This window comes from Dysidea avara, chromosome 10 (assembly GCF_963678975.1).
Source record: "Dysidea avara chromosome 10, odDysAvar1.4, whole genome shotgun sequence".
Taxonomy (NCBI): Eukaryota; Metazoa; Porifera; class Demospongiae; order Dictyoceratida; family Dysideidae; genus Dysidea; species Dysidea avara.
Genome location: NC_089281.1, coordinates 27,620,125 through 27,632,221, shown reverse-complemented (window position 1 = coordinate 27,632,221; position 12,097 = coordinate 27,620,125). Strand labels below are relative to the sequence as shown.

The following is a 12,097-nucleotide window of genomic DNA, read 5'->3' as shown; positions in this document are numbered from 1 at the left end:
TACTTACTGTGTACAGTTTATGTCAAAAGAAATTCCTTTATTAATAGGACTGTCTGCCATTACTCATATCATACAGTATGGTAGTACCGTATAGTAGGAATCTCCTCCTTCTCCCTCCCCCCCCCCCCCCTCCCCCAATAAATGAATGATGGTATTACAGCATAGCAAAATCCCTACTTTGGCATTGAACAAAATAATTGTTATAACATGCCAATGTAAGGATTTTCTCACAGAGCTATGCTGTAATACCATCATTCATCTCTTGTTTCACTACTTTTTATCGCTTGGATCCGTACTTCATTTTTAAATTAATAATTTTTAGGCAGGTGATATAGTGCCAGCAGTCACATGCATTAAAAAAAAAACTTAAGACCAAAAGAAACTTAAGAAAGTGAAAAAAAAAGTTGACTGAGCTGGGGCTCAAACCCAGGTCTCCGTACTCATAGCCCATACTCGTAACTACTGTACTGCCGGTGCTGCAGCTACCTAGTTTGTACCTTCCAACTGAAGTGACTCTATATAACAAGAGTGAAGAAGAAACCAAAGCTCAACCTGACCCTAACCCTAATGCTAATAATTACTTTTCGCGTGCCCTAAAGTACAAGACCCAAGGAAAACTACTGGTCACATACCCTAAAGTCAAATACTCAGGGCATACTACTAGACACATGCCCTAAAGTTGAATGCTCGGGGCATATTGGATGCGTACCGACCCTAGCTTGTCTTGATACAATTGGTGTGTTTGATAGTCCAGTTTAATGATGGACTAGTGCTGGTAAAATAGCCATTCATGTTCATAACCGGTGCCGGCACTATATAATTTTTAAATATACTATATTATCTTAGACAGGTGCACGGTGGATTTCTGTATATATATAAAAGAACCTTGCATGGGAGGATCAAAGCAAAAAACTGTTCTTTAGACTCTATTTAGGCTGTTTTGGGTGGGTAGTAAATCTCATATACTCCACCTTGTTTTCTGATATACTCCACGCCTTCAGGCACAATATAACACATGCTCAAAATCTAGGTTTATCCAATCGCTATGCATTGTTTATGTGCAGTGATTTAACAAGTACTATTATTTTGTCACGCGAGGACGCATAGTTGCCATAGCGCTAGTATTATCGCAGCCGCTTTTACCAAGCCTACAGCAGAAACAGCCATGGATGAGGTAAGTAATCTGAGTGTAATGTGAAATAGAGTCTAAAGCAGTTATACGGGTACAATGTGGAGTCTATGAAATTTATAAACCCTCAGGCCCTTAGTAGTGCCCTCACTTTGCTCGTGCGCTACAGCCCGGGCCTTCGGGTTTATAAATTTCATGGACTCCACATTGTGCCCGTATAACTATTATATAATAGCCATACAGAATGTAGCAGTTCTATATTGGGCAGTTATAGAACACTTTGATAGACCACAGTTATATATCAGGTAGTTATAGAACTGCACATGACACACTAGTGTGTGCCAAGGCCTATCTGCAGGCTAATAGCCTGCTTTGAGTGAACAATCACTGATTCTGGCCAGTACAACCAATCAACGGTTCTCTATAATAATCTGCCTAGGCTCATGCTATACGACCAATCTCAAAGAGTGGTCTCGAGACTAAATATAGCACTCGGCTTCACCTCATGCTATATTTGTTTCTCGCCCACTCTTTTTCGTGTGTATTTTACATATAGCACTTGTGGCAGTGCTTTAACTCTTACATATATGAATCACTTGGGAATTTTGGTTGCTTTAGATTTTTTCTGCAATGGGTGACCACTAAAAGTAGGTCCCATGGTAATTGTTATGCTGTTTTGTTTGTTCAGGTGCTTCCTGGAGAAAAGATTCCAGTAGATGCTATTGTCTTGGAGGGAACATCTACTGCTGATGAATCACTGATCACCGGTGAACCCATGCCAGTGACCAAGGAGGTTGGCAGTTTTGTTATTGGTGGATCGATCAACCAGAATGGGATGTTGGTGATTGAGGTGGTTCATGTCGGCTCCGATGCCATCTTATCACAAATTGTGAAGCTTGTGGAAGATGCTCAAACAAATAAGGTAAGTCACAGCTCCTCAGAGTAGTACAATGCTAGAATAAGGGTCAGAAATCAGTCAACCATTTTTGAAAGAATAGTCCTTTGGCTTTCCCTTTAAAGAATGTGTAATAAAGTTTGTCCAACAACAATGGTGCCTGGTTACTCAAATGTTAAAATTTGTCAGAAAATAAGTGTGTTGTTTTTAGTATTGGCATTATCCATAAGGGGAGGAGAATGCTTGCAACTTGTGTACAGAGATCCAGTACCACAATTGATAATTTATGCAGCTGACTTTAGCAAGATAAAGCTGTTACTCACAAAGAACCACACCACTTTGCAATCACACATACACACACGTGTGCACACCAGGGTATTTGATAAGACAATATGGCACTCCATTGGCCCAAAATTACTCACACCCCATGGCTTCTGCTTTGATTTTTTCTGCACTAGTTTAGTTTTATGGCTAATCCACTTCAAACTTGAAGTGATTGACCCAGTGGATTACTACTGGTGGAGCAGTAGATGTCTGAGTTGAGTCAGTTTGGCTTAGAGTATAAATACTTATTAAAACCTTGGCACGTGCATGCACGCACACACACAACACTTGACAGATGTATAAATTTAAACAACAGATTTAGTTCATCTATTCTTTTGCTTAGGCACCCATTCAACGTATAGCAGACAAGATAGCTGGCTACTTCGTACCAGGGATACTGATTGCTTCACTGGTGACATTTGTTATTTGGTTGGTGATCGTCTTGACCGTCCCTAATGGAGACCACTGTGACAGCCACAACAGTAACCATAGCAATCACACCAATGCTACAACCAATTCTGGCAATAGAACATTTTCCTTGTACAGTCATTCACATGATTGTTTTGACCTCAGCAATGCCTTCCTACATGCCATCACAGTGTTGGTGATCGCTTGTCCATGTGCCCTGGGGCTGGCCACACCCACTGCTGTAATGGTGGGAACTGGAGTAGGAGCCAAGAATGGTATACTGATAAAGGGAGGGGAACCACTGGAGAATGCCCACAAGGTAAGTAATATGGCTGTCATGCCTTGTTTCATTCTAAACAGAAAATTTCAAATTAGCCTTATAAAATTAGCCTTTTTGATTAGAAGTGTCTGAATTATCATACAGTGTGACTGAATAGTAGGGACAATGAAGGTGTGGACATGGCCCATGATAAAATATCACCCAAAAACCTGCCTCAATTTCCCCTCATGACAGTATTGGTTGGGTAAAGTCTAGCCCAAAAGTGCCTTCAGATCGACTTGAAACATTTTCATCAGGTTGCTACAGAATTATAAAAAAAAATATTCAACAGAATTTTCTACTGCCTGCCTGCCTGCCTGCCTGCCTGCCTGCCTGCCTGCCTGCCTGCCTGCCTGCCTGCCTGCCTGCCTGCCTGCCTGCCTGCCTGCCTGCCTGCCTGCCTGCCTGCCTGCCTGCCTGCCTGCCTGCCTGCCTGCCTGCCTGCCTGCCTGCCTGCCTGCCTGCCTGCCTGCCTGCCTGCCTGCCTGCCTGCCTGCCTGCCTGCCTGCCTGCCTGCCTGCCTGCCTGCCTGCCTGCCTGCCTGCCTGCCTGATGCATTCAGTCAAGCGTAGCAGAAAAGTGGCTATAGCTATGGCAAAGAGTAAATAATAAAAGAGAGAGTGTCTAACTCCAGTACGGGCCATCAAAAATGACAGCAACAAGTCTTTCTGGATATTATAGTAAATTCATGCTTATGATATAAGTGCTGATTGAATTAATTAACATTTTAGGAGGTAGTGACTTAGAGTAGCCCCTTGAAAGTTACTTTATGCAAGCTAAAGCATATTAACACCCTTCCTGTAAATTCAAGGGAAGCCTGTGGACTTGTGGTTGTCATTTTTGATGGAGTTAGACACTCTCTTTTTTATTATTTACTCTTGCTATGGCCCTACTTCTTTCACAGATACACTTCAAATTCACTAAAGAAGAAACCTTTGGCATATTGATAGCCATACAATACGTGCGCTATTGTCTTACTTTTATCCTTCCATAGCACAGTATGGCTTCGATCTCCGGGCGTGCACATTTCACAATGTTATTGCACCAACATATTGGAATATGCACATGTGGGTAGTTGAGCTGTTCTCGTTGTAGACAAGATGTCGCCTGCCACCAGGAAATGGACTGCTTATAGAATGGTATACACAAAGTGTATGTATGAAAGTAGACCATTGTTGTGAGTTAGTCTGGTGTAGCTAGGTGGTGGCTACGCCAGACCTTGGTGCCGTTGGTGTGTATCAGTAGTAAGTGCAGCTGGAATGTAAGTAATTGCCCTTGTGCTTTTATGAATGTAATTATATTAGATTCTTGATTGCTGCAGATCATGATCTCACTCATGAATATTACATAGCCATGTAATGGGCAGCTAGCTTTTTAATAGTGGTCATGAAATGACAAAAAAAAGTTCACAAACAAGTATAAAAAAAATTAGCTAGAGTAGGGACAATGTAGTATCGTTGCAATATAAGGTACTGAAACAAGCTGGATCAGAGTAGTATGTAATGTCCAGATACTGTAAAACAATAAGAAGTGAATATCCCTACTGTGCATTTTGATTGTAGAACTTCCGCAGCACAGTAGTCTGTGTTCCCTTCTCAAATTGGAATTATGTTTGTACTGCAAATTCCCTCCACCTTCAGCACCCTGCATACCAAATTTGAGCGAGACTGCTTACTGCAATCACGAAATACAAGCTCTCAAAGTTCGGTTAAATTTCTTCATTTTCTTCTTCGTTTAGGGTGTTCAGGGGGCTTAAATTATTCTTTTTGCACACTTTACAAAAAAAAAATTATAAAATGCAAATGCGTATATAACTTAAGTTTATTGAACTATGGTACACTTTAAGAACGTATTGCAGCAAAATCACTTACTGAGCTTGGTGCAAATCTGATATATAGTCATAGAGCTACAGATGACTATTTGCATTTAAAAAGACCGACTTGTTGTCAACTGTTCAATTAGAGTATCTCGACCCCACGATTTACAGTTGTTTGGTTTTTGCTTTGTAACTCTATAGCTGTCAATGCAATTTCTTTTAAACCACAAAAGGTTTGAGCTATGATGGTTAACCTATACGTATACTTTAAAGTTATTCCCATAAGCGGTTCATCCTGTAGGTGTCTATGTGTGTTCTGTTAGAAATCCTCAAAAAATGTTCACTCTATTAGAGTATTACAAAAGTAGTCAAATAGACTCTACCCAAGCAAGATGGAGATCTTTGGGAGTAGTTGATGGAGCATCCACATCTGACATTATTGCTATGTTTTGAGTTTTGATTTATTTTCATCATAATTGTAAAGCTGTATGCAGATCTATTTTTGTTTTAGTTATAGTTTCAGTAGTAGCCATTATTTACTTAGTTAAAGGTTTTGAGAAGTTGTCATTGGTTTTAGTTATAGTTATAGTTTTGGGCTTAAATGAATAAAATTTCATAAACTACAACACAATATGTGACTGAATTATGGGAAAATGTTCCAAATTGCACATTAGAGGTTTCGAGATAAATGGTTTTAAAGAATTAAAGTCAGCATAACTCTCCAAGGATAAGTAGCACGCGTATGAAATTTACACAAGAGATGCATCAATCTATTACCTTTCAGACCATTTCCAGTACTTGTAGCTGCTTGTAGAATTTCCTGCCAAATAAGATAGAAAATCTGAGCAGTTGGACGAGTGAAGTAGTATCACGAGTGCTCACAAAGGGGAGGAGGGTGGGGGGTGGCGGGATGGGAAAGAGATAGACTTCAAAATGGAGGCATACCACAATTGAAATCCAAATATGAGATTACAAGGCTGTACTGGCTTCTTAGTGGCTGATATCAGCAAAATCAACAGAAAAAATGTTTGGCCAACATTGTCAGGCCATCCACCAGTAAACCACTGATTCCTGCCAAGCCAGGCCCTTCACAAGGCCTGAAACCGCCATTCAAGCTCTCCACACCACCTAGAAAAGACATCTGTTAAAAAACCAGCCTCGAGTAGTTGGAGTAGTAAACTAGTAGTATGATAGTGTAGCTATCCACTGGTGGTGTTGGTTTGATTTTGCCTGATGTGCGATTTGGAACAGTTTTGTAAAATCTGGTCACATATAGTAGAGGTCTCAGCTTTGGCATTGGTTCTCGTTAAAGTTTTGGTTTTAGTTATAGCAGAAGTCTTAAAGAAATTTTAGTTATAATTTTACTAGGTAAGGTCTTAATTTAGCTTTTAGTATTAATTAGTGAAGTCCTGAATTAATTTTTAGTTACAGTTTAACTTAAACAAAATGGCTTAGTTTTGATTAACTAAACAACACTAGAGTTTTCACGTTCACATGTTCATGATTCTAATAATTGTCGCACAATGATTGGTGTGCATGCGCATGTATACACATGACAGTTACATCATAATATATATCCCTAACATCTCCCTCCTTCACAACATAAATAAAAATCAAAATCTACATCATCATCTCCCTTTACAACAGCAACAAAAATTAAGATCACTATATAATCACAAAATCAATCCAAAAATAGTTAAACTTATCAATAAGTTGTTAATGCTTGATGTAGTCTCTAAGCCAGCTTGGTGGTTTAGAAACTCGGCCAGCTCTAGTGATTACAAGTTCAGGGTGCTGAGCTTGACACGGTTGATTGTCAAGTTGTTCGTTATTATCTACTGGTCGTTCATTCTCATTAGCTTGTTGGAATCCAGTTGTAATTGGTATTGTCATTTCATCTTCAGTACCCGCTTCTGCTGTGATGGAAGTTTCTATAGGTCTTTCAATGGTTTGGCATAGGTGCTTTCGGTTTCTTCTGTACAATTTTTTTTTCTCCTTTCTCCAACTTTTCAAACACATCTTAAGTAGCTAAAGTCTTTGAGCAGGCTGTAGGACCAGGTGTCCTACAGACCTTCATCACTTGTGCTGTAAAGCATTAATAAATTGTCCATTAGCAGCTTTGACTATATACGATCGGGCACCAACTTTCTTTATCACTGTGGCCTTCTTCCACTGATCCTTGTGCTTAATTAATTAACTGGCTGAATGTGAACTGTTTCTCTATTTTCCAGAGTTGGAAGTTCCTTTGCTGTTTTATCATATTGTTGTTTAGCTTTCGGCACTGAATTTCATCTACTACCCCACTTGCCACTTACAGTTTGCTAGATGTTGGTAGCTGTGTACGTGTTCTTCGTGAATGCAGCTTCTGCACTGGGCTGTAATGTCCTCCTTCTGTTGGTGTATTATGCCATGACAGTATTGCCAGGTTCACGTCCATATTGTCTTGAGTAACTTTCTTCAGCATGGCTTTGGTGATCTTCACTGCTGACTCGGCTTTGCCGTTGCTTTGGCTGTGATATGGGGAACTGATGACATGCTTGAATCCCCACTGCTTAGCAAAATCTTCATACAGTTGGGCTCTGAACTGTGGTCCATTGTCTGTTATCACCTTTTTGGGTATGCCATAACGAGCAAAGTGAGCTTTAGTGTGCTCTACAATGGTCTCACTAGAAGTGTCACTTACTGCATCCAATTCCCACAAATCGCTGTAATAATCAACAGTAATGAGATATGACTTTTCTGCAAATGTAAACAGATCTTGTGCTACAATGGCCCATGGTCTAGTTGGTACCTCTGGTGACAGTAGAGGTTCTTTTTGTTGTTTGGTTGTGTAATCATTACAAGTGGAGCATTGGCTGGCTAGATGCCGGATTTCATTTTCCATGCCAGGTCAAAATATAACATCTTCCACGTCTAACACAAGCTTCTGGTCCTTGGTGACTGGAGTGAGTTCTCTACAACATGAGGGTTCGCATACTTTTCAGGACTAACACCTTTGTGCCTTTGAAGATTATGTGATTATCTTCTACCGGTTTATCTCTGGAGGCCAAAAGGCTCTAATGGAAAGCGGTAGTTTCTGCTTGAGTTCTGGCCAACCTTGGTGAATAACTCTTTTAAGTTCACTGAGTGTGTCATCCTTAAGAGTTGCCTCTCTGAGGCTTGCTAGGCAATTCTCACTGAGTCGTACATGATTCGCTGGATAGTTGAAAAATCTGGTAATCAGTCTTATAAGCTGGTGACTGCTCATGTAAATACGCCCGACTCAGTATGTCTGCAATGTACATTTTCTTTCCAGGGAAATACTTCACTTTCAGTGTGTATTTGTGCAACCTTAAGAGCATCCACTGCAGGCGCTTTGGTGCATTATAAAAAAATGGGTACTAATGGTCTGTGATCACTGTTTACTGTTGTCTGTTCCCGGCCATGGATATACTGATTAAAGCGTTCACATGCGAACACTATGGCAAGACACTCTTTCTCTATTTGTACATAATTTTGTTCTGCTTTTGTCAATGAGCGTGAGACAAAGGCAACAGGTTGTCCATTTTGTAAAAGTGTAGCATCCAGGCCCTTTTCTGAAGCATCGCATTGTATGGTAGCTTCCTCATTCACATCATAAAAATTAAAACTGGTACTTTGATGATCATAGTCTTCAGTGACTGGAATGCTTGTTCTTGTTGGCTTTGCCAGGTGAATATGGCTGACTGTTCTGTTAGTAGTCTCAGTAGGGCTGCAATTTCTGCTAGTTGAGGTAGAAATTGGGAAAGATACTGCAAGCAGCCTAAAAAGCGCTCCACTGCCTTCCTGCTGTCTGGTCTGGCCATATCAATGATTGCTTTGACCTTGGCTGGGTCTAAACTGAGGCCGTCTTTCATCAAGCGGTGTCCTGTATAAGAAACTTCTGAGAGACAAAGTTTAAGCTTTTTTTTATTGAGTTTGAGATTTTTCGCTCGTGCTCACTGAAGCAGGTGTTCTAGGTTGGCATCATGATCACGCTGACACTCTTTGTCGGTATCCCCACAGCTATAAACTAAGATGTCATCAGCAATAACTTCCACTCCGTGAAGTCCTTGTAATACTATGTGCATTCTCCTTTGAAATTCTTCAGGAGCTGACGATATACCAAAAGACATGCGAAGATACTGATAACGACCAAATGGAGTCCAAAAAGTGGTCAAGTAAGAACTGGCATCATCCAGCTTCACCTGATGGAAGCCATCCTTGACGTCTAGCACTGAAAATATCCTTGCCTTTGACACTGTTGGAAAAATCTCTTTTAGTGTTGGCATTTGGTATTTAGGTCGTTTTATTGCCTTGTTCAAGTTTCACATAGTCTGAGTTTACCAGGCTTCATAATTGCCACCATGTTACTGATCCTAGAAGTGGGCTCCTCCACCTTCGTAATAATGCCTTGTTTAGTAAGCTCTGATAGCTTTTGCTTTAAGCGTTCTTTCATTGCCACTGGCACCCTTCGGGGCACATGCTGTACTGGTACTACTGACTTATCTACCTCAATGTGGTACTCATCACCCAAACACCCTAAGCCCTTAAACACATTGTTGTACTGTTCAACAAGTTTCGTGCTTTTAACGTTATGTACTGTATGCACTGTTATAAGGCCTAATACCATATATGTGGTACCTGAGAGTAGTGGCTTTGGTCTCCTTTGATAACTTTAAAGCTCAGCTTGTACATCTTGTTGCAATAACTGCACTGTAGTGTACACTGGCCTAAGGTGTTGATGACTGAGTTGTCATAGCATCTCAGCTGTGTGGCTTCTGGTTGCAGAGATGGGGTATTGGTATGTAGGATCATGCGCACATCTCCAGACTTATCACATTACAGGTAGCTCCCGTGTCCAACTGACAGTTTATAGTGGTACTCCCTAGCTCATGGTTGAAACACAATGGTACAAAGAACTGTCCTTTATGATTATGTTTAACAGCTCCCACATGCTCAACAGTGTAAATCACTTCATCACTCTGGCATTTCATCGTTCCGTGTAATCGCAAAATAATCATCTAACTTCTTGAAAATCTTGCTGGGAATCTCCTTGTCAGCGTTGGTGAGCTCTAAGCGTGAAAGGATTTGCCGGCACTCTTTTCCCATCACCGTCTTTAATGTCGCTGCTTGTATCAACTTATCTTCTCGGGCAGGCAAAGTCGTCATAGGCTTCTTTGAATACATTCCAATTCTCTGAAACATTCCCAGTGCAGTTCATTGTGTCAGGGGTAGGCAGTTGACGATTCAACATCTCAAATAACAAACAGTTTACTTCTGACACCATGTTTCATGTTCACATGTTCATGATTCTAATAATTGTCACACAATGATTGGTACGCATGCGCATATATACACATGACAGTTACATCGTAACATATATCCCTAACATAGAGTAAATATAGTTTATGATTGTATGTACCATGAAGCCACCTAACTTCAAAGGAAAATTTCAGGGTACATATCTCATAAACCCTGGCTTGCCATGGTACATTTAAGTTAAACCATGGCTGGCCATGGTTTATTTTAGTTAAACCATGGCCAGCCATGGTTTAAACCATGGCCAGCCATCACGTTAGTTTGTTTTTATAAGAATCCTGGCAGCATTCGATTGTGGGAGTTTATTATTGCTCACATGATGAAAACCATGAGGCCGATTTTCCATCCTACAACACTCAGACGGAGGCGATTCGACTCCCTCACCACCCTATGAGTTGACAAACAAAAGTTCAAGGTGAGAACTAGTGTCATGGGTAATTTTCAAGCGCTTGTCTGCATGTTTGATTATGTACCACGCCCACTTTTTGTATATCACGAGGTAACCACTCTACAGCAAAGCTTACCCCTCTGGATGTTTAGAAACTGTGTAAACAGTGTTTAAGTGATGTAGCAACTTTGAAACACTTGTAAAATTGCTAAATTGGGTGTTTCCGTGATATCCGTAGGATTTACCCGTTTATGTTAACAAACGTAGTCACAACGTTAGTTGTTGTTGTCCCATAATCGAATTTCACAAGTTGGTCTATATAATGAATTCGGTGGTTGGCCTCGTATTGGTATGGGTGATTAGTCGTCCGCAGGCTCTTAGCCTGTATTGGCATGGTACATATCAGTTGTATCACGTGCCCTCGTGATTTGCCTGATATGTACACCCATGCTCTCGGGCCTACACCCACGCTCTTGGGCCTAACGGCCCTCAAGCTTGGGTGTACATATCAGGCAAATCACTCGGGTACATGATACAACTATTACATATATAATTTGTTATAGATATACAGGCACAAGCCTTTATCCTTATAATTACAACATTGTACCCTATGATTTACTCCACCTGTACAGACATTCTAAGAGCTTTCTCTTGAGAGACTATGTAATGTCATATATTTGGTCAAGCAGCAGTGATGCCAACTGGCAGTGGCCATAGCTATATCATTTTTGCATATGGATCATAAAGCTTCAAGTAGTGCATCTGGCTATGGGTAAACACCTCGAACAGGCTCTGCCTTCTGTGTACACCCTCCAGTGCCTAACTGGTAAAGTAGATAATAATAACATCTGTGCATGGGTAAAGGTAGCGCTGAAATGTTGCTCAGCAATGACTTCTGAAGTATAGCACATTTCAATCCCCCCACAATGAAAAACAAAAATGACTTCCCTCATGCTTAAAAAAAAACTTCGACAATGAACTGTGAATCAACTTTGCCTGGCCTAATTATACAACTTGCAGTGCATGACTAACACAATTATCTCATGTTTTATTGTCATTTCTTTATAAATGACCTAGTCCAATTATTGCTACAGTGACAGTCTGTTCTATTTGATCTGTAACTCTGAGGGACCCCCATGCTGACTGGATCTAGCCTACCTTGAGACTTGATCAACTAAGAATCCTTTGAAATCTTGACAATCCTCATAGTCATCAAATCTCAGACAAAATGTTGAAAATCTCTTGAGTTCCAGTACAAATCCCAAAGTCTTGATATATAAAACTTTGAAATATTCTCCATAAGTAAGTGCGCATGTATAGCTGTGTGGAAATTATTGTCACGTTGGGCTAGAGTGTTTTCTACTCTACTTTGTTTTGCACTCGGGAATGCCCAGATTGGCTACTGCATGCTAGTGCTGAGTTGTCACTGCCTGGCTGTTTACACAGTCAGGAGCTCCTAGCTGGAGAAATCTTCACCTCAGGAATGTCAATATCCACCA

At 40.6% G+C, this 12,097-nt stretch overlaps 1 protein-coding gene across 1 annotated transcript in view; it reads left to right on the top strand.

Moving 5' to 3' along the window:
- Positions 1-12,097, top strand: part of LOC136236206 (copper-transporting ATPase 2-like) — a 39,620-nt gene that overhangs the window by 16,361 nt on the left and 11,162 nt on the right. The window contains exons 11-12 of the mRNA XM_066026330.1: positions 1,818-2,051; positions 2,692-3,075. Of these exons, the coding sequence (XP_065882402.1) occupies positions 1,818-2,051; positions 2,692-3,075 (618 nt within the window). The remainder of the gene's footprint in view (positions 1-1,817; positions 2,052-2,691; positions 3,076-12,097) is intronic.